This window comes from Meles meles, chromosome 20 (assembly GCF_922984935.1).
Source record: "Meles meles chromosome 20, mMelMel3.1 paternal haplotype, whole genome shotgun sequence".
In the NCBI taxonomy this organism is placed as follows: domain Eukaryota; kingdom Metazoa; phylum Chordata; class Mammalia; order Carnivora; family Mustelidae; genus Meles; species Meles meles.
Window position 1 is genome coordinate 17,087,775 of NC_060085.1, and position 24,851 is coordinate 17,112,625.

General features: G+C 61.8%; 2 protein-coding genes across 8 annotated transcripts in view; one reads left to right on the plus strand and one right to left on the minus strand.

The window, feature by feature from the left end:
* The window catches only part of MYL3 (myosin light chain 3), a 21,279-nt gene extending 20,947 nt beyond the window's left edge, over window positions 1–332 (minus strand). Inside the window, exon 1 of the mRNA XM_045991970.1 lies at window positions 306–332. The gene's annotated coding sequence lies outside the window, so the exon portion shown is untranslated. The remainder of the gene's footprint in view (window positions 1–305) is intronic.
* PTH1R (parathyroid hormone 1 receptor) overlaps window positions 1–21,822 on the plus strand; it is a 24,510-nt gene extending 2,688 nt beyond the window's left edge. For 5 of the 7 annotated variants that reach the window (XM_045991963.1, XM_045991964.1, XM_045991965.1 and 2 more), the window contains 15 exons: window positions 2,120–2,242; window positions 2,759–2,861; window positions 12,185–12,287; window positions 14,179–14,313; window positions 15,959–16,069; window positions 16,173–16,291; window positions 16,453–16,547; window positions 16,747–16,942; window positions 17,404–17,557; window positions 19,124–19,184; window positions 19,528–19,594; window positions 19,820–19,914; window positions 20,517–20,658; window positions 20,774–20,815; window positions 21,317–21,822. In XM_045991963.1, the coding sequence (XP_045847919.1) occupies window positions 2,120–2,242; window positions 2,759–2,861; window positions 12,185–12,287; window positions 14,179–14,313; window positions 15,959–16,069; window positions 16,173–16,291; window positions 16,453–16,547; window positions 16,747–16,942; window positions 17,404–17,557; window positions 19,124–19,184; window positions 19,528–19,594; window positions 19,820–19,914; window positions 20,517–20,658; window positions 20,774–20,815; window positions 21,317–21,700 (1,930 nt within the window). In that variant the 3' untranslated portion in view covers window positions 21,701–21,822. Of the gene's footprint in view, window positions 1–875; window positions 1,069–2,119; window positions 2,243–2,758; window positions 2,862–12,184; window positions 12,288–14,178; window positions 14,314–15,958; window positions 16,070–16,172; window positions 16,292–16,452; window positions 16,548–16,746; window positions 16,943–17,403; window positions 17,558–19,123; window positions 19,185–19,527; window positions 19,595–19,819; window positions 19,915–20,516; window positions 20,659–20,773; window positions 20,816–21,316 lie in introns of those variants that run through there. The other 2 variants (XM_045991969.1, XM_045991968.1) reach the window with 2 other exon arrangements.
* Window positions 21,823–24,851: the final 3,029 nt, after the last annotated feature.

Consider the following 24,851-nt stretch of genomic DNA (forward strand, 5'->3'; position numbering starts at 1 on the left):
AAAGACTCCTCCTGCTCCTCCCCCAACTTGAGGGTCCCCGGTGGACCAGCGCCCGCCGGGAGTGTTTGGGGCTGTGAAGGGGTGGGGAAGGAGGCGGGCCTCGGCAGTGGGGGTCCCGGCTGAGCCCCGGGTCTGGCGACTTGGAGCGGCGGACTCCGGGGCGGAGCTGGGGAGGCCGGGCAGGCGTCTGGAAGGGTCGAAGACTCTGAGAGACCCCGATCCGGGGAGAGACTCGGGAGGGTGGGAGAGGGACGTGAGCCCTCGCGGGCAGGGGCGGAGGCGGGTCTAGAGCACTGCGGACCTACCCACTCGGGAGCTCCCGAGGCTGGGGGTCCAGGCGAGGCCGGGGCGGGGCAGGAGGGCGGTGGCGGCCGAGCCCGGCGCGGGGCTGGCGGCCCTGCAGCCTCCCCGGGGACCCGGGTCCAGCCCGAGCGGGAGTCGCGCGGGCGCACAGACAGCGCCGCGGCCGGGGGCGCGCGGGGTACCTCCGGTGAAGAGGTCCTGCTTCGCGGCTGAGGGCCCCTGTTCACCCGCCCCGGCAGGCCGATCAGAAAAAATAACGTCTGTGCTTCCCGGAGAAGAGAATGGAGAGGCGGCAGCGTCCCGGGCTCCGTTCCCGGGCCCCGATGTCAGAGCTCCCTTGGCCCCGTCCCCTCCACACTCACATCCCGCCGCTGGCGACCCGGGGCGCGGCCTCTAGAGAAACGTCCCGGGGCAGGGGCAGCGGGCTCAGCTCCGCGGCTCCGCACACCCGTGGCCGAGGCGGCGCGGGGGGGGGGGGGGGGGGGGGCGGGGGCGGGAGAGGCCCAGGGAGGGCGCGGGGGAGGGAAGAGGCGCCCGGCCGCGGGGGGAGGGGGAGCGGCAGACGCCGAGGCGAGGGACGCGCGCGGCGGGCGGCGGCTCCGAGAGGCTGCCGGGCGGGGGGCGCTGGAGGCCAGGCCGGCCAGAGGGGATCCCGAGAGCCCCATGAAGTGCCCCCGGGGCCGCGGACGGGGCGCTGTCCTGGGGAGGCTGTCGGGGGGTCCCCGACATCCATGGCTAAGCGGGGGCCGCGGCGGCGCGCTCGGAGTAAGTCGGGGCCGGGGGGCCGGCGCCCCGGGGAGGGGGTGGCGGCGGCGTTGGGTAGGGGTGACTCCGGGCCTGGCCGGGGCGGGCGGACTGGTCCGTCTCGGTGTCAGTCGGCGGCGCCTCCTCGGAGCCCGGTGGAGCCGCCAGCCCCGCGCCGCTCGGCTCCGTGGCTTTTTTGGAAACTTGCAAATGTTTTCGTAGAGAGAGAGAGAGAGAGAAGGGGGAGGGGAGGGAGGGAGCGAGGGAGCGAGGGAGTGACCGAAACGGAGCTCGGGGCTGCTGGAAGAACGGAGGCCAAGGCTGGGGGAGCTAGAGACGGACTGACAGACAGGCCGACAGGCAGAGCGTCCCGGCCGCAGGCGTGCTTCAGCCGCGCGGGCGCAGGCGGGGCTCCGGCCCAGGATGGGGAGAGGATTCGGGAAGCGGCCGCGGGCAGGGTGGGGGTCCGAGGGGGCTGAGGGGCAGAGAGCTGGCGGCCCGAGCACCGAAGGGCTCAGTGTCGTTGCAAAGTTGGGATCGCGTCCGTAAGCTGCACGCCCCGAGCGGCTCAAAACGCGCCCCCCGCCCCGCCCCCTCCCCTCCTTGAGCTAGCCGCGAAGCTAAAAATAACAGCCCGGTTCGCCCCCCGCAGACCGCGACCCCAACCCCTCCCCCGACCCCTCCCCCACTGGGCGTGGGGCGAAGCCACAGCTCCCAGTTCCCCAAAAGAAAAAAAGAAAAAGACAGAAAAGGCGGCGCGGTGGGGGGGGGGCGGGGGGCGGGCCGGGGGCGGGGGGCCCGGCCATATGGATGTGATTTCTCCGCTCCGAGGCAGACGGGCAGCTCCGCAGCGCTCGGCGCCCGCCCGCCGCCCGCCCGGCCCCCGGCTGCCTCCCTTCCTCCCTCCTTCTCTTTCTCCTTTGCGCTCCCTCGCTCGCTAGCCCTTGGCGCATGGGCCCCGCGCCGGGCCCCGGGGCCTCGGGCCGCCTGGCCTCCGGGGTCCCCTAGGCCCGGGCGTGGGCGGGGCAGCCCGGCCTGACGCAGCTCTGTACCCCACTACCACCACCACCAGGGCCGGCGGCGGCGGCTGCCCCGAGGGACGGGGCCCTAGGCGGTGGCGATGGGGGCCGTCCGGATCGCGCCCGGCCTGGCGCTCCTGCTCTGCTGCCCGGTGCTCAGCTCCGCATACGCGCTGGTAAGTCCCTCGCCCGCACTCCAGGACAGGCTGCGGGCTTGCTCTGTGGTCCCTGGGGTGGGTCCAGGGCACAGAGTCTTAGCTTCCCTGAGTAATCCGAACTTTGGATGAGCGTCGCCTCGGAGGGGAGAGCTTGGGTGCCTGTTGTCTCTGGGGTGTCTGGACTCGGTTCCTGATGCCTATGGTCCTCTTATTTCTGAAGCCTGGGTTCAGGATCCCAGGTCTGGAAATCTGTGGTTGGGGTTCCTCTATTTTCTGCTTCCGTGAGCACCACTACTCTGGCTGTGTCCCCTTTAGGGATGACAGTGTGATCCAGCAGTAGCCTGGGCTTTGGCCCTGATGTAGGGTCCTACAGACTTTGTTCCCCGGCCTCCGTCTTCTGCAAGTTTTGTTTGCCATCCAGGACACAGGGCTGTGGGTCTGAGCTCAGAATCACCCAGGCAGGGGATAGGATTTAGGGGTCCCCTCCAGCTCTCACGATCACATGCGTGCAAACATGTGGACGCCCTTGCCCAGGGAGGCGGCTGTGGTGTGGCATGGAAGAAGGATGAAGGTCTCCCGAAGGGGATCGACCTCACAGAACACTCCTCCAGGAGAAACCTGCTGGAGGGGGACTCTGGTGAGTGAGGGACCCCCCCCCATGTATACCCTCCTGAGAGCAGAGCCAAGAGGGGGACCAGAGGGAGAGGAAGAGGCAGGTTGGGAGATAAGGCAAGAGAGAGAAAAGAGACAAAGGGGGGTGGAGATGAGAGCTTCTCAGAGCAGGAGTAGACAGACCAAGGATAGCAGAGAAGAGTAGGCACTGGCAGAGGCCAAGAGCTGGAGGCACGGAGGACAGCATCCTTCTCCTCCTGGGCCAGAACCTGGGGGTCAATCAGACCGCACAGCAGCCCTGTCCCAGGGGACTAGCCCGTGGCTGAGGAGGCTGTCCGCCTGTGTGTCCGACCTCAAGGCCCCTGCTTCATCCCCCGTAGCTCCCAGGTGGGGGCTTCTGCCTTCTAGAGAAACAAGCAGGCAGCCAGGCAGCCCCCTTCTCCTGATCAGCTCCCCCCACCCCCAACTCCAGGCAGAACCTGAGGCGGGAAGGCAGGAGATCTGAGATTCCACCAGCTCTAAGGCGCCTAGGACTGGGGCTATCCTCCACACCTCGGTTTCCCTATCTGTAAAAAACAGCAAGAACTTTTGCCTAAGAAGCCCCTGAGTGAGGCTGTCTTCTCCTCCAGGACCTCAGCATGCCCCATTCTCTGGTGCCCGTGCCCTCGCGACCCTGGCTCCCCGAAGCCAGAGACCTCACCCCATACGAGGACTTGTAGATGGGGAAACTGAGGCTCAGAGACTCGTGCAAATGTACATGCAAGGACCTGGAGCCATTTCCCCACCCTCCCCTTGGGCCAGGCTGGGATAGACAGACAATGGGCATGAGTGTGCTGAGAGCTGTCTGTGTGTCAGAGCGGGGCTCGCTGGGACTCTGCATAGGCTGTTCTCTAGGTCCGTGTGAGCGTGTGTCCCCTGTGGACACACGTGTCTGAAGCATTGGGTCTTCACGTGACTTGCAGGAGCATAGTCGTGCATACGTGTGTGTGTGCACACGTGCATTTGTGAACACATGTGCCCCCAGGTCTATTGTTTATTTTTATTTGATAAATGGTTTTTTAGTGCTTTCTATTTGCCACACACTGTCCCAAGCACTTTACAGTATTAATTTCATCTTTCTCACAACCGTCTAAAAAAGGTTTTGCCACCGTTCCCATTTTTAAAGTAATCTGGAGCACACAATCCATACGATCGTTTTGTACCGCATGCCGGTCTAGTGCTAAGCCCTGTGTCTCCATGGGGAGGGGGTCATGGGCTCTCCCACAGGGCCCCACACTGACTTCTGGGGAAGCTGAGGCACGTGCAAAGAATTTGCCTCCCTTAGCCGTGGTTCAGGTCTGAAAACCGGGCTAGAGGAGGGATACTACGGCTGGGACTGCCCTGAGACCTTGCTGGGGTATCAGTGTCTAGACATTCAGGCCGTGTGTACACTGGACCTTCTCTGGGTTTCGAGCTAGAGGATGTGGCCTGAGGATCACCCCATATCCTGTGGGCTCCCCGGGCTCAAGGGGAACCAGCAGGAGACTGACAGCCTGCCAGTTTCCTCTTTTGAACCCAGGGGCTGCTGTTCGCGCCCAGATCTGTGTTGATGCCCACCGACCCCACCAAACTCAGCCGATAGCCCCTGTCACCAAACCTGTGTGCTGCCTGCCCCGCCAGCTCCGGGAGCAGGCTCACACCTCCAGGCGCCTCCAGGTTCGGGACCAAAGAACATCCTGCTAGGAGGACACCGTCTGTGGTCACACTCAGCTAGCCAGTCCATCTCGTCCTTACAGGGAATAGTAGCTATGAGCTGGGGGTCAGGAGTGAATTTTGAAAGAGGGGATGGACGCACGGATTGTGAGTAGGGGCAGACGGGTGGTCTGTCCTTGCAGGTGCCTCATCCTAAGGATGCCCCCAGCACACGCACGTGTAAAGGAGAAACTGCAGTGGGAGAGGAAGCAGGTCTGCACGGGGGGTGGGCCTTGAGCGTAGAGATGTGACCTCGGGTCCAACTCAGAAAGGACTGCGGTGGCTGAGAGTACAGGGGGCCCCTCCCCTGTTCCGGGGCCAGTGTGGCCACTGGCCCTCTTTTAAAGACCAGAAGGAATCACCATGTATTGAACAATGACTGTCCTCCGATTCTGAGCTAGAAACCATCATAAATGTTTTCTCAATACGTCCTTTCACCCACCCGTTTTATGGGAAAAGGCCCTGAGGTTCCTGTGGCAGAGGTGGGACTTGAACCCGGGTCTTCTCACTCTCACACTGAGTTTCTTCCTCCAAAGCGAGGAGAGGAATCCTGCTGACATGAGAGCTCCATGTCCCACTCTGGGGTTTTTAAAAATTTGCTTCCTTTTCTTTTTTTTCTTTCTTTCTTTGTTTCTTTGTTTCTTCCTTCCTTTGTTTCTTTGTTTCTTTCTTTCATAAAATCCTTCTGTTGTTTTACTTTTATTTTTTTGTGTTTAATTGAACTAATACTTGAATATGTTCTTTCTCATAAGAGTCATATAATACAGATTAAACAGAATTCATCCTTGATGACTCCCAAGTCCCAGTGCTCCTCTAGAAAAAACCGCTTTTAGTAGTCTGGGTGGGGATATCCTCCCAGACCTTTTTCTGCTTGTTTCCAAAAGATACCAAATCTTCCCAAAGATTTTTGTCCATATAGAGCAGACAGTCCTTTCTGTTGCTTTCTGTGTGTCGTTAAATGAATGGTATCTGTCTGTAAGTAAGGCTCTGCCCTGTGCTTTTTCTTTTTAACTCCAAAGTGTGTCCTGGAGGTCTTCTTGTCAGTAAATATAGATCTGTTTCCTTTAATGGCGCATAGTATTCCAAAAATCTAGAAAGGTACACTTAGATCTTTCCTGCATCCTTTTTGTGTGCGCCTGTGATTCCAGATGGTGGCAGGGAAGCTCCTGGAAATGCCGTCTTGTGCCCCTGTGTGACCGTTTCCCTATAGGGTATTTCTAGATTCTGTCATTGCTGGATCTGAAGCACATCGTGTTTTTTATTTTACCGGACACGGCCACACTGCCCTCTAGAAAGCCTGTCTGTGAGGATTGCTACTCACGATGCCAGTAGTGAGCAAGAGGGTCTCCCCCAACACCCCTGTCTCATAGGGTAAGGCCACCTTTGCCATTCTGACAAGCAAAAAATGGTGTCTCTTGCCAATGACTGGTGAGCTTTTGACTTTCCATTGGTCTATTGTCCCTCTTCTAAGAGCTTGTCCAGAGTCGTTACCCAAATAAATGGGTTATTTTCATTTTTGTATTGATTTGTTGAAGGTTTTTCTATCACCTGCCCTTAAACACCCCCCCCCCCCCACACACACACCCCAGCTCTGGGAACAGCCTGTGGACAGAACGGGAGGAGGGGGGCCGAGCCCTCCCGGGAACTTGGGTTTTCTTCGGAATGTTTTAATGAGGCGTCAAGCGGCCTCCCCCAGATTCCTGTTGTGGGCCTTCTGGGGACACTCCCTGGTCCAGCCACCACACCAGGAAGGCAGCTCTTTCAGGGAGAGAGTCCCTAGGATTAAGAAAGCGTGGCATCGGGGATTTGCAGACCCCCTGAAGTGGTTTGCAAAATGCAGTGTGACTGGGAAAGAGAGCAGGGTTTCGCTCCGATTCGCAAAGACATTTGGAAATGTCCAAACCCTAAAGAACCCCAACTCTGGGACCGGCCTCATGCGATGGTGCGACCTGGCGGGATCTTATTCTGCTGACCAGGCATACGGGTAGGTTAGGCCATCCTATCCTTGCGGGCCTTGGTCCTGCAGGCCAGGTAGAGGTGGCCTGTGAAGATCCAGTGGGTCCAGCAGCCAATTCCGCCATCCTAGGCTCCATCTCTGCCCTGAAGGCGTCCACGCTGGCCAGGATGAGAGGCGTCACTAGGGCCTCCCCCCCAGCCCCTCCCAGCCCTGAACACAGGCAGCCTGTTCAGGAAGGCCTGGAGAGGGGGAGGAAAAGTCAGCACTTGTCAGCGGTGGCAGGGCAGGAGTGTCCCCGGCAGGGAGCCCGCCCCAGCCTGCTCGGGCCAGCCGGACAGACAGAGGGCAGCGAGGGGCGGGGAGCAGTCCCTAGCCAGCTGGCATGGGAGACGACGAGGGGTGCCAGCCCAGGTCCCAGTAGTGGAACCTGGAGAAGAGGTGCAGGAAGGCCAGGAGGTCACGAGGGGGTCCCCTGTGAGCTGAGGTTTATTCCTTCTGCCTTTTCTGGAGGTACACCTCCCCTAACTGCTAACCCCAGGGTGCCACTGTCCCCTGTCCCTTTAGAGCTGAGCACCAGATGCCACCACCTCCGGCATCACCATGCCATCCCCTCTCTGTCTGCCCCCACACCTGAATTCCCCCTGCGCAGCCTGCCTCCCAGGCTCTGCTGGGAGGCGACTGCCTGATGTCGCGCAAGATAGGGTTCAGGAGGACTCAGGAACGCTGGGACTGAGACCGGCACCAGGGGGGTCCTTGGGGCTGCGTCCTTTCTCCTGGGCTGCTGCTTCTTTTTGACTCTGAGCCTCAGTGTTCCCATTCGTAAGGTAGGGATGTGGCGGAAGTTCAAGGAGATAGGGATAAAGTGCCGGGGTCAGTGGCTGGCACCAACAGGCAGAAGGGCTGGCTGGATACCAGGCAGGTCCGCTTTCTCTGGAGGTGAGTGGGAAGCCCACAGCCGCCTTCCCCCAGGGGACCAGGAGGAACCCGGGAAGAGGGACGGATGAGATGACCCAAGAGGGCATCTCGAGGCTAACGGCGTCTAGTGGAAGAAGCCCCTTTCCCAAAGGCAGAGGTGTCGGCCACTGAAAAAGTAGCTCTTGTATTTCCTTCTGAGTTTTGCCCGGAGGAGAATGTAGGCATGTCTGGGATCACAGACAGCAAATGTGTGGAATTTGGCAGTTAGCAGAAAAACTGAGAGGAGTGGCCCTCCTTTGGTCAGTGGCGTGGAACTGGCTCTCTCCACCACCACCGTCCCCATCACACCTCCATCACCATCACCAGCCTTCACGCTGCCTCCCCCCTGTCCCCACCCCCACTGCCAACACCGCTCCCACCCCAGCTCCGACACCATCCTCCGTGGGGCTTCCCTGCGAGCCGAGCCGAGGTCGAAAGAGCTACTTGCCCCCTCAGGGGAGGGGTAGTGAGCAGATGGCTTTTCTCTTTGTCTGAGCTTCTAAACTCAAGAAATGAGAAACACATCCGGGCCTCTTGACCACACACTACTCTCTCCCTGGGACAGCAGCGCCTATGTTTATAAATAACATACTGGCTTCCAGCCTTCACCTGCACTCTGCCTGGAGCCCCCAGACACCGCTTCATTGCTCCCAGGCTACCCCCTGTCCCTAGTCACCCCGCTCAGGCCTGAGGTCAGGGCATCACCCCACCCCCTGCACGTTCACAAACAGCATACCATGCACACATGTGCACACAGGAAGGCTCTGTGTTGGGGGGTTCAACATGGGGAGCGTGCTACAGCAAGGAACACTGAAGCCGAGCCCTAACCCAAGACCATAGGAGGGATGTAGAGGGGATTCGGAACAGCTGGTGCCAGGGCTGGGTGGCCCCATGAGTGGTTGGTGACCCTGGGCCGTGATCAGCCCTGGGTCCCTCAGCCCTTGCCCCCAACACCCAAGATCCACAGGCTCTCTGGATGTAAACTGATGCAAGCCTGAGTTCTTAGCACCAGGAGCTGGGCCAGAGAGACCTGGACTCTGCCAAGAAAGGGGAAGAGGGGCACAGTGGGGAGAAGGAGCAGCAGACAGAGTCAGCAGGCCAGGAGGGGAATCAGCTGCCTGCACTTCCCCCTTTCAACCCCAGGACACGGGGCTGCCCCAGTTAGGGCAGGGACAGATCAAGGGCTCTCTTGGCCCCCAAGCCCAGGGGGCCTGGCAGTGACCTGGACTCTTACTGGGAGTCTAGGTTGGATCTTCCCAAAAGCTCATCAGGTACACTTCACCCAGTTGGCCCTCCCGTACTCCCTGCTCCCCACCCTCCTGGAGTCCCACTTCCCTCCACCCTTCACCGTGGCCCGCCGGACTTGGTGATCTACCCACTCTCCCCCTGCCACTCTAGGTCTGCAGCCTGGGGCCACCGTCAGTGGCCAGAAGGAGGGGTGTCCATAGCCAGAGTAGGAGAGCCATGATCTGATGCCGCCACTAACCCTAACGGGAACAGTTACAGCCACCAGCTCTGCGTCGCCCCACTCCTGCCCAGGCTCTCACTGAACCTCACCAACAGCCTTTGGATCATCCTGATCGAAAGGGTTAAGCAACTTTTCTAGACACAGAGCCAGTCAGTGGTGGCCATGGGCCTCAAGTTCCAGTGCTGCTAGCAGACTCCGCTAGGTGAGGACAGAGTGCAGCTGGAGGGGGGTGGCGAAGGGGGACCTTGCAGGCAGGGGAGCTGCCCTTCAAGGCAAGTGGGAATGAACTTGGTGCAGGACTGCCCTCCTTTCCTTGGGTAGGTGCTTGCTGGACTCTGACTTAGATTCCTCTTCCTGCAGCGTGCCGTCCCTGGGGGACAGAGAAGTGGGTCCTGCAAGTCCAGGGAGGCCAGAGGTGGGGCCTCCGCCCCTTTGGAAGAATGGAGGAGTTTGGGGGCCCTGGGGGTGCTGGAGGCACATCCCTTCCCTTCCCCTGGGCATTCCCAGCCCCAGCATGGAAACCAGACTCCGGAGAACAGTGGGTACCTCCTCTTGGCCCCAGAGAGGGTAAAGCCAACAGCAGCAGGCAGAGGTTGAACAGATGCCTGGGTCCTGTGAGAGTGTGTGTGTTAGTTCCTGGTCATAACTCAGCTAGCACACCCGTCCCTCTGTCCATCTGTCAATGGGCCGTTTTCAACCCATGACTGCCTGCCTGCAGTCATATCGGTGGACCCGTCTGTCTACTGAGAGGGCTGGTGTGCCAGTCTTTGGAGACTGGTAGAAGCCTCAGTCCCTCAGGAGCTTTCCATCAGCTGGAAAAAATACGGTGCAGTATCCGTTTGTTTTGAGAGAGATGGAGGTGGTCAGGAGAAGGGGTGGGGACGGGGCCGTGGTGAGGGAGTAAGGATCAGATGACGCCAGAGTTGGTACCAACAGAGGGTCTGGCGCTGGCAGCAGTACTGGTGATGGCAGTGATGGTGTTGATGCCGCCTTCGATGGCGCTGCCGAGAGTGGTGATGCTGGGGATGCTGAGGCCCGCGGTGGGGGTGTGGGTCACGGCAGGCACAGCACTGGTGGAGGTGACGGCTGGGACGGCGGTGCTGCTGGTTATAATGCTGGCAATGGTACTTAGTACTCACGGTGGGAATGGTGCTGGTGCGGGTGCTGGTGGTGCTGGGGGATGGGGATGGTTGTGTTTGGTGTGGTTGGTCAAGGTCATGACGGTGGTGGTGGTGAGGGTGGGTGGTGGTTACTGATGGACGTACGCACTGTACTGGTGGAAATGGTAGTGAAGGGGACTGATCCTGGGTCCAAGTGAGCCGGGCAGCTACACGGGGACCTGACTCCTCAGCAGCCTGGATCCGCAATGCCAGAGGCGCAAAGGGAACTCCAGGTTCATCTTGGAGCCGCTTGGATTAGGGCAGGTTCAGTTTTCCCCCCACAAGCCACATACCGTGAGGCTACTTCTGCCCAAACCTGCTGTAGCTGGGGGAGAAGAGAACGCAGGGGAATCTGCTCCAGCCCTTCCTGGGGTGGGGTGGGGGTCCATAGCCACTGAGCCATCTCAGTGCGCAACTCAGACTCCAGAGACACGCAGAGGCACGGACCCGGGACAGACACGCCTACTAGGGACAGACACGCCTGCTAGGGACAGCCTCGCCTGCTAGGGACAGCCTCAGGACACACTGGCAGACGCACACACACGTCGACCTTTGCCCAGAACCCCACGTACACACGCGTGTTCCCAGACACTTGAGGCTCATGTCCCCCAAGTGTCTGCTGGACAGTCTCCACGCGAGGACGCACAGAGACAGCGTCCCCGCTTGAGCGTGCACCCGCGGCCAGATGGTGAGCTCGGGCCTCTGGACGCCGCGCACGCGCACAGACGCGCACGCGCCTCCGCTAAGTGAAACCAGCGGAACCCGAGCCCGGAGGAGCCAATTGGGAGACTCCTTGGCCCTGGAAGCCCTCACGGCTGCCACTGAGAGACGCGGTCAATTAACTTCACCCTGCAGCCAGGCTCCCTGACCCGCCCCGCCCGGCCAGCCCGGCCCTTCCCCACCTCCTTCCTCCCCTGCTTCCCCCTGGCTCTCCGCCCTGCAGCGCCCCACTCAGACAGGGGACTGAGGGGCGGCAGCTCTGCCTGTTGAGGGTCTGAGGGGGCCAGGCTCTGCCCTGGGACTGAGGGGCCTAAGGGGACAGACATGTCCCAGCCCCGGGTGCCTGAGGGGACTCAGTCTCACTTAAGGGAGAGCGGGATGTGAGGGATGTAGTAGTTAGTCTCTGTAGGTCGCACTCATGGAAGTGGCTAGGCTTGGTCACACTGAGCTGTCCCCAGGGCAGGATCCTGCCTTTACTCTAATCCACTTGGAACTCTAAGTCAGGGGAACACATGTTTCAGGGTGAGACCCGTCCCCTCTCCTGACGCCCATGATGTTCTTGTTCTCTTCCTCAAAATGACGCCAGTGAATCCCGGTGGGTGTCAGGCAGTGCGCGGGGTGTGCAGGTTGGAAGGAAGAGAAGGAAGGACATTCTGGAGGGAACAGCAGGAGCGAAGGCCTGCTGGCACCATCAGAACGCAGGGTCGGCTTCAGACGAAGGAGCTTCCAGATAAGCAGTGAGATGTGGGTGACTCCCACTCACAGCCGGCACAGGAGTGCCTGCCCAACCAGACCACTTGCCAGCAATTCCTCCGACCTCTGGCTCTTGGGACTGCAAGGGTGGGAGCAGCTGAGGCACTCACCATTCACTGGGGAAAGCAGTGACTGGGGAGAGGGCCAGGATGGAAATTGGTGACTTCCAAGGTCCCCCAGGGCACTAGGGCTTGAAAGAATCCAGGCCTGGTTTATTTCCCTGGAGTTCACCACTCTTTATCCACCCCCTCTCCCCACCAGGTCCCCAACAGACAGGATCCTGTGAAGATCCATCCTGGGACATTCCATCCCTTTCCCATATACCCTTGGGGAACAGACTGGACAGAGATTAGTAGCCCGCAGGGTTACTAGCGGGCAGGCAGGGGACATCCCCCCTCCCTCTTTTATCCTTCTGGTGGGACAGTCTCTACCCTTCAGAGCCGCAGCTTCTCGTCTGTAAAATGGGAGCAACACAAGGCAGAGTTCCCAAATTCTAGACTCAGAGCCTTTGGAAAGGGGGGAATCCATCAGGGCGGTTGGGATGGTTGTGGGACCTGCCAGTGCTCTGGAAAGGCCTACCTGCAGTCTGACGTTCGACTTGGTAGGTGGATGCAGATGACGTCATGACCAAAGAGGAGCAGATCTTCCTGCTGCACCGTGCCCAGGCCCAGTGCCAGAAGCGGCTCAAAGAAGTCCTGCAGAGGCCAGGTGGGGGCGGAGCTGGGTGGGGGCGGGGCCAGAGGAGGAGGGTCTGGGGGCGAGGTCAAGAGAGGGAGGGAGGGGCCCCATGAGGGTGAGAGCCTAGGATGCAGAACCAAGGGGCACCAGGAGAGGGGGCTTCCAGTCAAAAGGGGGGTGACGTGTGAGTAAAGTCAGCAGGCTGAAATGCAGAGCCTTCCTCCCAGGGTAGGATCAGAGCAGTAGGAAGGCAGCCACAGTCCGAACCAGCCCCAGAGGGCTTAGATCTGGCAAGACACAACAGAGTCAGGAGCCCTGAGAGGGGTACACTGGGACAGCTTCCTGGAGGAGGAGGAATCCAAGGCAGGTCCAGAAGAATAAATAGATCTTTGAAGAAGGCCACCGGGTCAGAGGACAAGGCTGAGGTGTCCAAGGTCGGAGGAATCAAGGGTCCATGGGACTGGACGGGGAGCAGGATAGAGGGGTAGGGATGGTATCTATGACTCTGAGTCATGTCACTGTCCAGGAGAGAGCATTTGACCTGGGGTCGGGTGGGCTTCTGCACACCAGCGCAGCATCTTCAGGGACCCCTGCCAAGGTCAAAATGGGAGGGGCACCTACCTTCCCAGCTCCTGCCCCATCTCCAGCTGGTCTCTTCCTTGAGTCCACTTCCTGGAAGCAGAGATGGGAGCTCATTAGCACTCATCCAGGCCTCTGCCGCCTGTCTGATTAGTCTCATCGACCTGGAAGAGGCCCAGGCGCCGCCGACCGGTCGAGAGCAGTTTCCTGTCTGGAGCTGGCCCCTAGAATGCTGGGGACCCAAGGGCACACAGTGACATAGCAGCACACGGACTTTGCTCATAGTCACAGGCATTCACATGGCCTCTGCAGTCCCTGCCCTGTCCACACTGGCCTCGCTGGTGGCTCTTTGATTCCCAGCCCCAGTCCCATCAGGGTCTGGGGGTCAGGTGGGCCCCTGAACTCTGGGTCTTGAACCCAGCGCTCTTCCTGGTTATGGAAGCCCGGAGGCATCTCCACCCCCTACGCCCCATCCTCATAGAGCCCCTCTCTTTCTGCTCCACCCCGTCCCGCTGCCCCCTCCCTACTAATGCCCCAGGATCAGGCAGGATAACAGGCACAGCCATTCTAGCCCAGCTGAGGTGTCTGCCCTCAACTTTGCTTTATTGCCACAAACCCTGACCTGGGAGGGCCAGGGCCCTGCTCGGGCTGTCACTGAAGGGGCACAAGTCAGATAACGAGGAAGACTCTTCAGCGAGGTAAAAACCTCAAACCGCTCTCTAAAGGAGAGAAAGACGAGCCCAACTCAGACAGAGAGCCTCCAGGGTCCCTCTATGGACTCTGGGAATTCCTAGCTCAAGTATCCGAGGGTAGGGAACGGGTAGGTAGACTTGCCTGAACACCCTCGACACCTGCACACTCTTGCTCATGTCGTCCACACCATCAGCTTCCTGAGCTGCACAGTGCCCGGAGCCAGGCTTCATTTTCACTGTTGAACCTCTGCTAACATCACCCCTACTGTCCACTTCTGTCCTGCGCCCCCTGGCGGGGCCCTGGCCTCCTGCATGGGCTCTGGCTCTGACGCCTGGGTCGGAGCACATTGCCTCTGTCCATGTCTTGCCCACACTTACCGCTCAGCCCCCTAGCTGGTCCCACACCCGCACGGCGTTCACTCCCAGTTCATCTCCTGTAGACAGTCTCCGTGCTCTCCGCCTACTTCCGCACCCAACAAGAGCTTTACAGTTTGTGAAGCACTTTCTCACCTGTTATCTCAGCTCTCCCAACAGCTTGGGCTGCAGGGATCAACCCCCACCATAGAAACGGGGTGCCTCAGAGGCGGGAGGGTACCCTGGGTCTCCTGCCACAGCACCGTTGACAGCCATGACTACCCTGATTTCCCCAGCTGACATAATGGAATCAGACAAAGGATGGGTACCTGCCTCCACGTCAGGGAAGCCTAAGAAGGAGAAGGCATCTGGGAAGCTCTACCCTGAGTCTGAGGAGGACAAGGAGGGGCCCACTGGCAGCAGGCACCGAGGTATGTCTGTGCTTCCTCCTGGGCATCCATTTGAAGCCGGCTGGGACCCACTCACCCCGATGCTCTGGCCTCTGTGTGAGCTCATGCTCTTCAGCTCTTGTGGGAAGGAAGAGCTTGTTGCCCCCTCTCCAGGAAAGCAGGGGAGAGGCTGGGAGGACACAGAGCCCACAAGGTATCACGTGCAGGGGCCTGGCAGCTGGACAGGGCCGGATCCCCAGGAGATTTGGACAGAGAACTTGTCCCGCGCTACCCGCATGGGCTATGGCCCATCCCATGGAGAGAGATGACAGAGAACCTGGGAGACAGAGGGGCAGGGAGAGGTGCAAAGATGGGGAGACAAAGAGGGGACCAGGAGGCATAAACTGAGACTGAGACTTGGTGTGTCAGAGGAGGGTGCACCCAAACACATAGGATAGTGGGCTGTAGACACAGACTGGGGGAGGAGGGTGGCCACGGAGCAGCAGGGCAGAGACAGTGGGACGAGAGGGGAGAAGAGAAGAGTGGGAGGGAGACGCAGGGCTGTGTTGTCCCTCAGGAAGGTAAGGAGAGACAAACGCAGAGCCCAGGCTGCAGCCACAGGGCCGGTTTGAACCGGCTGGGTGGGCAGCAGATTCCAGATGGGCCACATCTGGGAGGCTGTGGTCACCCTGTGGCTCCCCAGGGACCAGAGGGAATTGTGGGCCTAGCCAGGCGGGGCTGGGAATATGGTGCCCAGGACAGAGAGCCTTTCACCAAGCTGGGGTGGGTCCAGCCATCAAGGCAGCCTTCCAGGATGGCTGGAGAGTCCTGTGGTTGGAGCCCTGCAGAGAGACCGTAGGGACCTGGGGGGCGGGGGCGTGGAAAGCAGAAGAGTCAGAGCCTGGGGACCCTCCAAGGTCACTTAGTATCTCTGCTGTAAGGCTGGAGTCCCCAAGTAGGATATGTCACCCAGTCTTAAATTCCACAATTACCACTTCGATTTGGGGGATTATACCTCCCCCTACGAGTGATCACTGGAGTCTCATAGCAGGTGCTTAGGGGTGGTCTGGGATGGTGGCAGAAGCACGGGCTGATCTAGTCAGTTCCGGCTACCCAGTAAAGAAACTAGAAGCGAGGAGGGTAGCCACCTGTGTGAGGTCAGCAGCTCCTCGGGAGCCCAGCTGGGACTGGAAGCTGGACCTCCTGCCTCCCGCCCCGGATCCTGGCCAAGGGTCACATGGAGAGCATTCTCAGCTGAGGGAGTTAGTCTGGGCACTTGCTCTTCTCCAGGGACACCTGGAGGTGGGACCATGAGCAGAGGAAAAAGAGAGAGGCCTGGCCAGGGACTGAGTGCCTGAGGAGGGCAGGGCCCTGGGCTATATGACACCAGCAAATCACATGCCTCTCTGAGCCTCCACCAGCCAATCTAGGAGATAGGTCCAGCGCAAGTACCCGCATACAGGGACTGTGGGTGAATTCTGTGAGGCCAGGGATTCAGTTCTATGCAAGACACAGTAGGTAGTAAGGCTCAATACATTCTCTCCAGAGCACTCCAGGCCTGAGTTCTCCAGTCCTGGGGTACACCTGTCCCTGAGGGAGCCAGCGACCACAGGTGTGTTCATTCTTCTGGGTCACTAACCATGGACTTGACTGGTGTCCCCCACCTTGTCTGTCTCTGTGGGCACAGGGCGCCCCTGCCTGCCCGAGTGGGACCACATCCTTTGCTGGCCGCTGGGGGCACCAGGTGAGGTGGTGGCCGTTCCCTGTCCCGACTACATTTATGACTTCAATCACAAAGGTAAGGCAGGCTGGAGTAGGGTGGGGACTACAGGGGTGCCAGGACTTGGAGCTCAGGGCTCCAGATCTCTCTGCCTGCCCTGACCCTCCCCATGGGCCTGCAGGCCATGCCTACCGTCGCTGTGACCGCAATGGCAGCTGGGAACTGGTGCCTGGGCATAACCGGACATGGGCCAACTACAGCGAGTGTGTCAAGTTCCTGACCAATGAGACTCGTGAACGGGTGCGAGCTTTCCCCTTCCCCGCCCTGATCTGGATAAGGTTACCCCATCCCACCCCACTGGTGGCCCCTGAGCTAGGCCTGACGCCTCCCGCCACCTCAACCTGGCCTCTGACCCTTAACCGGAGTCCCAGGGCTCTGACGGTGTGTCCCCACCGGCACAGGAGGTGTTTGACCGCCTGGGCATGATCTACACCGTGGGCTACTCGGTGTCGCTGGCCTCCCTCACTGTGGCCGTGCTCATCCTGGCCTACTTCAGGTGGGCAGGGCGAGGGGGCGGGGCCGGGTCAGGGGGCGGGGCCGAGGGGGTGCCAGCTCTCCCCTCAGCGCACCCCACCGCGGGGCCGGGCGTCCCTACCTTCCCCGTCCCCGCCCCCGCCCCGCGCACAGCCTGGCTTCCCGACCACCCCCCGCATGTCGCCGGGCCCCCACCCACGGTGTTGTCGCGCGCCCCGCAGGCGGCTGCACTGCACGCGCAACTACATCCACATGCACCTATTCCTGTCCTTCATGCTTCGCGCCGTGAGCATCTTCGTCAAGGACGCGGTGCTCTACTCGGGCGCCACGCTTGATGAGGCCGAGCGCCTCACCGAGGAAGAGCTGCGCGCCATCGCCCAGGCTCCCCCGCCGCCCGCCGCAGCCGCCGCCGGCTACGTGAGTGGTCCCCTCCCGCGGCCGGCGTCCGACCCCGCCCCGCCCCGCCCCCCGCCGCCCCGCCCCCTCCAGCTCCGCCCCCGCCCCCTGCCGGCCTCCTGCCACCAGCGGCGTCGAGCGGCCACCCCACACGGTCTCTCGCACCCCTCCTCCGCCCAGCTCCCCAGCCCTGCCGCCAAGGGCTTTGTGATTGTTGCCCTCCCGGCACTTGCATTAGCAATCCTGTCTCACTCCAGTAGCCCCAACCACTCCCCCGCACCCAGTGCCTTCTTGCCCCTGGCAACATCTTCCCCCTGCCTCGGGCTCCTCAGCTCCGCTCTTGACCAGAGCCTGGCCCCGCCTCCCCGCTGGGCCACTGCGACGTGTCCCGTCTCACAGGCAGCCCCCAGCCATCCCCCAGCCCATCGCCCACTTCCCCAGATGCAGGCTGGCCTTCTGGCTGACACCAGCTGCTCTCCTAGGCGGGCTGCAGGGTAGCTGTGACCTTCTTCCTTTACTTCCTGGCCACCAACTACTACTGGATTCTTGTGGAGGGGCTGTACCTGCATAGCCTCATCTTCATGGCCTTCTTCTCAGAGAAGAAGTACTTGTGGGGCTTCACGGTCTTCGGCTGGGGTACGAGGGCGCGGCGGGCACAGGCACAGGCAAGGGCGGGACCATGGGCAGCAGGGTCAAAGGGGCACTAACGGTGAGGCACCCACACAGCCTCTCCCGACCTAGACGTGGGGCAGCCAGTGGGTGGCTCCTTCTCTGAGTCTGATCCCGTCCCGGGCTCAGGTGCCAGGGCTTGGCCGCAATCAGCGTTCAGCCCTGGGCTCAGCCTGGGGTTGGGGCTCACCTGTAGGCAGATTCTCCTGGCGCTGGGGCTCAGCCAGGAGAGGTAGGGAGTGTTCTCAGGCCAGGATTCAGCTCAGGATCAGAGTGGGATGGTGGGTCGGAGGTCACGCTAGGGGAGCTGAGATCTAGGATACTCGCTGCTCCGTGAGCCCTGTTTCCCTACCAGTTCCCTCACCGCGTGGAGCTGTCCAGGCCACTGCCACCGGGCCTGCAGGAGCCATGACGCAGAGCCCCAGGCCAGACTCTCGGCCTTGTCAGGGCTTCAGCAGCCCCTCCGCAGAATGGGTTGCTGGGGCTCTGCACTCCTCCCCCACGGGCTCCGGGATTGAGTTACCGATAATTGTCCATTATTGTTGGCAGCTCCGGAGCTTGGCTGGGCTCCGGGGCAACTGGCCAGACTGCAGAGGGGTAGGCCCAGCGGCTGAAGCCCTCCCTGCACTCAGCACCCAGAAGCTCTAGGGTCAACAACAGCCACAGCCTCTTGGCACACACTCTGACCTTGACCTCCCCCACGGCAAGCCCTGGGGTTGGGGGAGACCCTGGGGCTGGTCCCAAGAACCGACCTGGACTCTGGAGCTAGAGGGTGTCGGGGTGGGCAGGAAACACACAGATCTGGAGCAACAGAACTTGGTGACACAACAAGGTCACAGCTCTTTTTCCCACCATAAACACGGGTCGCACCCTGCCCCTCCCAATGGTGCACCCGACCCAGAACAAAGTGTGAGGGGGTGGAGGGTGGGAACCCGGGCTCCCTTCTAGAGGCAGAGCTCACTCAGAGCTACCATGTGTCATCTGGCTGACTCGGGCCTGGGAACACCGAGGTTCCCCAGTGGCCTTCACTCAGACTGGAGCGACAACTGTCATTCCACCCAGCCTCGTCCATGGGGCTAGGACCTTTCAAATTGGGTGTGTGTGTTGTGGGCGCGGGGAGTGCTGGGATAGAAAAATGCTGATGTGAGGCCCCTTCCCCACAGGAACTCCCAGAGCAGAGCCTAAAGGGAAGGGAGGAAGGGACCGGGCATGGGGAAGGTAGCGAGGTCCTCCAGCAGATCTGCACGCGTGGGCAGGAGATGACGAACCTAGATGAGGGCGGGGGGCTGAACGGGGTCCTGAGTGTAGGAATCCCAAGAGGAGGCTGTGGGAGGGGCAGAGCAGCACACGCCGGCGTGTGACTCTGTCACCAAGCAGCCCTTGAACCCGGCGTGAGGGAGGTCAGGGACAGTGACGGGATCATCTGGGGGTCATTGAGGATGAGAGGAATGGGCCTGGCAGGGTGTGCTGAGCGGAGAGACACCGTGGGTGCCGCCTGCGGTCCCTCACACGCCACCCGCTCTGCGCCCACAGGTCTGCCTGCCATCTTCGTGGCTGTGTGGGTCAGCGTGAGAGCCACCCTGGCCAACACCGGGTAGGTCCAGACGGAGAGGGGGGCCACGGGGTTCTGGTGCAGGTCAGAAATACGCCTGGCACCCTCTCCTGCCATGAAGCATGGGAAGGGGCTTTGTGGACCCTGGGCCTGAATGGACCCAGCTTCGGTTTTCTGTCCCGCCTTCAGCCAGATGCCCTCTCAGGGTCACAGGAGGCTGCTTCAAAAGCAACGTTTTAGGGGGGCCTTGGGCCTGGCCACATCCAACACCCCCGTCCTTCATCCCTGCCAGCTGCTGGCAGAGCAGACCCGCTCTGGGGCCACTCTGTGGGCAGGCCCGGGGCGGGAGCACGGGGGTGGGCGCTGATGCCTCGGCCTCCACCAGGTGCTGGGACTTGAGCTCCGGGAACAAGAAATGGATCATCCAGGTGCCCATCCTGGCCTCCATTGTGGTGAGCAGGGGCGGCTGCAGGGCTCTGGGCGCAGCACCACAGGTCCCGGCGACCAGCCCCTGACGGGGACTACATGGGCTTCCCTGGACCCCAGAGTTGGAGCGCCACAGCCCCGTGTCGCCCAGTCGGTGGGGGGAAGCCTGGGCGGGGCCTCGGGCCCCTGGACCCTCACCCCCCAACCTGCTACGGTGCACCTCGAGACACAGCCCTCCCTCCGTCCCACAGCTCAACTTCATCCTCTTCATCAACATCGTCCGGGTGCTCGCCACCAAGCTGCGGGAGACCAATGCCGGCCGGTGTGACACGCGGCAGCAGTACCGGTGAGCTGCACCCACCGGGCCCGAGGCTCCTCGGGACACCGGGGTCATCACACCCCAGCACCGTGCACTAAAACAAAGACAGAGGCCCCAAGAATGAGCCTGTGTCGAGGGAAGCACCCGGCTCCTGACTCCCTGGCCGGCCTCCCCCAGGAGTCATGGGATCTGCCCCGGTCTCTGGGGCCACCCCAGAGCCAACCTGGGCCCTTCAGGGCTGGGGTCAGCAGGGGATGTGGGGGGCAAACCCAGACCCCTCCTCGAAGAGCTGATTATAGCGAGTCCAGGGGACAGGTGGGCAGCGGGTGGCTTCGAGAGGACGGCAGCTCTGCTAAACTCCAAGGAAAGGGCTGTGGGGTAAAGAGGTAAGGCCGGGGGTGGGGGCGGGGAGTGAGTGCTGCGGAGGGTCCGGCAGGTACAGGCCCCAAGGGCCCTTATGAACACTTTGTCCCAGGTCAACTGGGTCGTCCTCTGCTCTGGCCAGAGCCGCAGGCCCCTTCTCGGCTTCTGGAGCCTAAGAGCTGGGGGCGGGCAGGTGGGTGTGGATAGCACGGTGCCTCCCAGGGAGCGGCGGCTTGTCGCTGAGCCGCCTGCCCCTGCTGGCCCAGGAAGCTGCTCAAGTCCACGCTGGTGCTCATGCCGCTCTTCGGCGTCCACTACATCGTGTTCATGGCCACGCCGTACACCGAGGTCTCAGGGACGCTCTGGCAAGTCCAGATGCACTACGAGATGCTCTTCAACTCCTTCCAGGTGCGCCGGCCTGGCCAATGCCTGGCAGCGGGGGCAGGTGGGGGGGCAGCGGGGAGCTGGGCTGGGGCAGCAGGTGCAGCCTCTGGGCCCTGACCCCATGTACCTCTGTCCGTAGGGATTTTTTGTCGCCATCATATACTGTTTCTGCAATGGCGAGGTAAGCGTGGGAGGGGGTCACAGCCCTGGGACAAGGCGGGGGGACGCGGAACGGCCAGGGTTCCCCAAGTCCGGTCCTTTCATTCTCCTATCCTGTTCCTCTGCTCCTCTGAGAACAGCCCTGAGGACATTCTGAAGGCAGAGAGTCTTTCCAGATGATTCAGGATGTGCTAGGATTTGCGGGCTCCTCACTCTCTGGCAAAGCCCGTGTCTTCCCAGCCCCACGGGTTGAACGCTCCGGTGGAGCGAACGACTCAGCCACCCCTGGGGCCATTCGAGCCTTGTGGACTCGGGGTGTGTCGGTTGCCTGCAGTGAGGCACCATGTTCTGAGGATGACGGGATTTTGCTTGGCATTGGAATTTTCCAGTAACACCCCACGCCTGTGGTTCCACTCGGTGCTGAGCGTCGTAGGGGCAGGGCTGCAGGCACGGCGGGGGCTGGGGAGGGGGGCGTGGGGCGGAGGGGTCCACCAGATGCTCCACCTCCTCTGGGCCATCGCAGGTACAGGCCGAGATCAAGAAATCCTGGAGCCGCTGGACACTGGCCCTGGACTTCAAGCGTAAGGCCCGCAGCGGGAGCAGCAGCTACAGCTACGGCCCGATGGTGTCTCACACCAGTGTGACCAACGTAGGCCCCCGCACGGGACTCGGCCTGCCCCTCAGCCCCCGCCTGCTGCCCGCCGCCGCCACAGCCACCAACGGCCACCCCCCACTCCCCGGCCACACCAAGCCGGGGGCCCCGACCCTCCAAGCCACACCACCTGCCACAGCTGCTCCCAAGGACGACGGGTTTCTCAATGGCTCCTGCTCGGGGCTGGACGAGGAGGCCTCGGCACCGGAGCGGCCGCCAGCCCTACTGCAGGAGGAGTGGGAGACGGTCATGTGATCGGGGACCGAGCCAGGGTTGGACCCGTGGGCATAAGGGCTGACAGAGGGACCAAGAGATGGCTGGTTGGACGGTTGCCCACTCAGGGCTAGGGCTGGGAAGACAAAAGAGGAAAAAAAGAAAAAAAAAAAAAAAAGAAAGAAAAGGGAAAAGGAAGCGGTGTGCAGCTTCCTGTGGTCTGAGCTGGGGCTCGGGAGGGGAGGGGAGGCTGGGAACCATGGAGACGTTCTTGGGTTTCACCTCTGGAGGTGCTCCAGGGGCCACAGGCCCGTCCCTGGGGCCCGGGCACAGTCCAGCAGGAAAGACCTGGGAGAGGCCAAGAGTGGCCCCCGTTTGCTGGGGTCACACAGGGGCCCAGCAGAGCCATGCGGGAGCTGGGCCGCAGCCTCTCCCTGCCACCAGCTCCAGCTGCCGCCTCTGATGCTCCTGCCGAGGCCCTGGGGCAGCGGCGGTGGGGCAGGGGGAGCCCTGGCTCCTCGGCTGACTCTTCACCTGTTACCCCCTCACTGTTCCCCGAGGGCCAACCGCAGGTCCCTGGCCCTGTACCAGGCCCCTTCCTTCCTGTCTGGTGGCCATGCCGTGTCCCTTGGGGGCTGGGGCACGCAGGGACCACCTCCACCCAGGATCCCCAGCCCCCACCTTGGATCTGACAGGCCTCTGGCCACCAGACTGAGAGGGCAGGGGGCGTGCCGAGGCCATCAAGTGGGACATGGGCTGAGGTGTGTGCTCGGGTCAGGAACTGTGGGGGAGCTGGGCGCGGAGGCCTGCAGGACTTGGCACACCCGCTCACGGGGAGGTCTGGGACCGCCACTAAGCGCCCCTCTCCAACACCCACCCGCCGCGTTCCTTGCCACCTACCCACCCCGGTCTTGGGCCCTAGGGCACCACAGGCCTTCCTCGCCTGATGCTGGGAACCGGCCCGAAGGCATCCCCACCCCACGCTCTGACCAGAACAAGCTTCCTTCTCAAGCCTGAGGCCGGCCTTGCCTCCGGGCCCGTACCAGCTAGGGACCCTGCCTGGCCCTTCCTTCCCTCATCTCCAGCGCTAACCATTTTGTTCTCTGTGGACTTGGCATCTGGAAACCGCTCCCCACCTCAAACAGCACCCCCACACCACTGGGGACTGGGGGGGGGTCATGGGGCCGGGACCGCAAACTCAGGCGGTGGGTGGTGTAGACATACTCGGAGCAGCCTCGGGCCCAGCCCTGCGGGCCCTTTCAGATGGCGGGTAGGGCAAGCGATGGCCCAAAGGCCTGGTGCACCCACGGGGCTCCGCGGGGCGTGACGTGTTTGGAGCGCTGTGAGAGCCGCTGGCCAGGACCCACAGGGCCACTGAGCCGGTTTGAGGACCGAGGACTCCCGTGAATGCTGGAAGCTACTGGAAACCGCACAGCAGAGTAGCATTTGAACAACATTTAGAAGAGTCCCCGTGTCATTGGAGAGGCGGGAGGAGGTTACTCAGGCCTCAGGGGAGAGGCAGTCTTGTGGGAGGCAGGTAGCAGGCAGGAAGGACCCTGCATGAAGCACTGGCTGGGAGAAGGAGACCCAGGCAGAAAAGACCCCCCCATTCCCCTTTCCGGGGGTGTCTGTGTGATGCCCCTCTTCAGGCCTCAAAGCTACGGGACCTCTGGAAAACTCATCACATCCATCCCACAGGCAGTCCTCGAGGCCTCTAGCTGGCTGGGCCCCAGGGCCCCATTTTCTCAGCCAGACTCCCCCTCAGGAGGCTTCTGAAGGAGAGTCCATGAGGCACGCTCACCTTGAAACACCCAGACTAGGTACCCCTAGGACAGGGCTGTGTCTTTCCCCTCAGTCTATGCGACCCCAGGACAGAGTTGACCTCTCCTCTCAAACTGGGTTCCCTCAGGGCAGGGTTGAGCCTCTTTCCACAGACCAGGGACCTCCATCCCAGGACAGGGCTGTGCTCACCCCTCAGACTAAGACCCCCTAGGACAGGGCCAGGCCTCCCCCTTTCTAGGATGTCCAGGCAGGACTGGACCTTACACCAGTCCAAGGCCCTAGGCAGGGACCCTCTTGCCTTTGACCTGGAGCCCCCAGGCCTGGGCCGGCCTGCCCACTCAGAGAGGCCCCAAGCAGCACCTGGGCCATCCAGGTGTCGGCAGAGGAAGTGGGAGCCCTCAGGGGGCCTGGCAGGCAGTCAGCACCCTGTTTGCCTTGAGCAGAGGCTGAAACCAGGTGGTCACTTCTCCCTTCAAGGCCTCCCAGCCCAGCCAAGCCGCAGGGAACACGTAAACACCAGCCGAGCTGGGCGCGAGCAGGCAGGGAGGAGGGCACCGAGAGACCCCAGCTCCTCAGCCTCCTTGGCCAGAGCGTCTGGAACCTCATGGGCTGCCCTGAACCCCAAGTGAGGCCAGTAAGGTGGGCCTCAGCTCCCACCTGCCTTGGGCATGTGAACAGGCTCTGCCCTCTCTGGCCGGTCTTGCCTCCACCCGGAGCGGGAGAGGGACCTCTGAAGACCCTTGGAAGGAACATGCCCGGCTGGTGGTGCCTGGAACCCGAGGCCAGGCCCCCGGGCTGGGTAAGAGCCTAGTTCTCAGCTCAGAAAGGGGCCTCCGGGGGTCCAGCGGCATCAGAGAGATGGCCCTGGCCACCGTCAACCTGCAAGCCGAGTACAAAGACGGAGCCGGGCCCCACGCACCCACCCAGCGTGGGCAGGCCGTGATGAGCCCACAGCCTCCTGCCCTAACGCTGGGGAGGTGGGAGGGAGCAGTACAGACACAGGGGAAAGGGGACTGAGTTCTCTGGAAGTTCAAGAGGGACATGACCCTGCCCGTGGGGACCTTAAGGGGGACACAGCCCTCCTCTGGTGGTGTGTGAGGGGCCATGACCCTGCCCAGGGGCCTGAGAGGGTCCGGGCTCTGCCTTGGCTGTTAGAAGAGGTCTGGCTGGCTGGGGGTTCCATCAGAGGGGCAGGATCTGTGGGCCTTGCTGCGGGGACTCCAGCACACAGGCTGGGTTGGGTCCAGCGGCTTGTCCCTCATGCCTCCTCAGCCAATTTCAGGAGAACGATTACAGCCTGAGGCTCCCATGGCCAACGGCAACAAGCCTTGGCTGGGCCAGAAGAGGGGACTCCGGAGCCAAGCAGGGACCTGGACCGTGGCTGGCTCCCGGGGTGTGCTGTGTGACACTG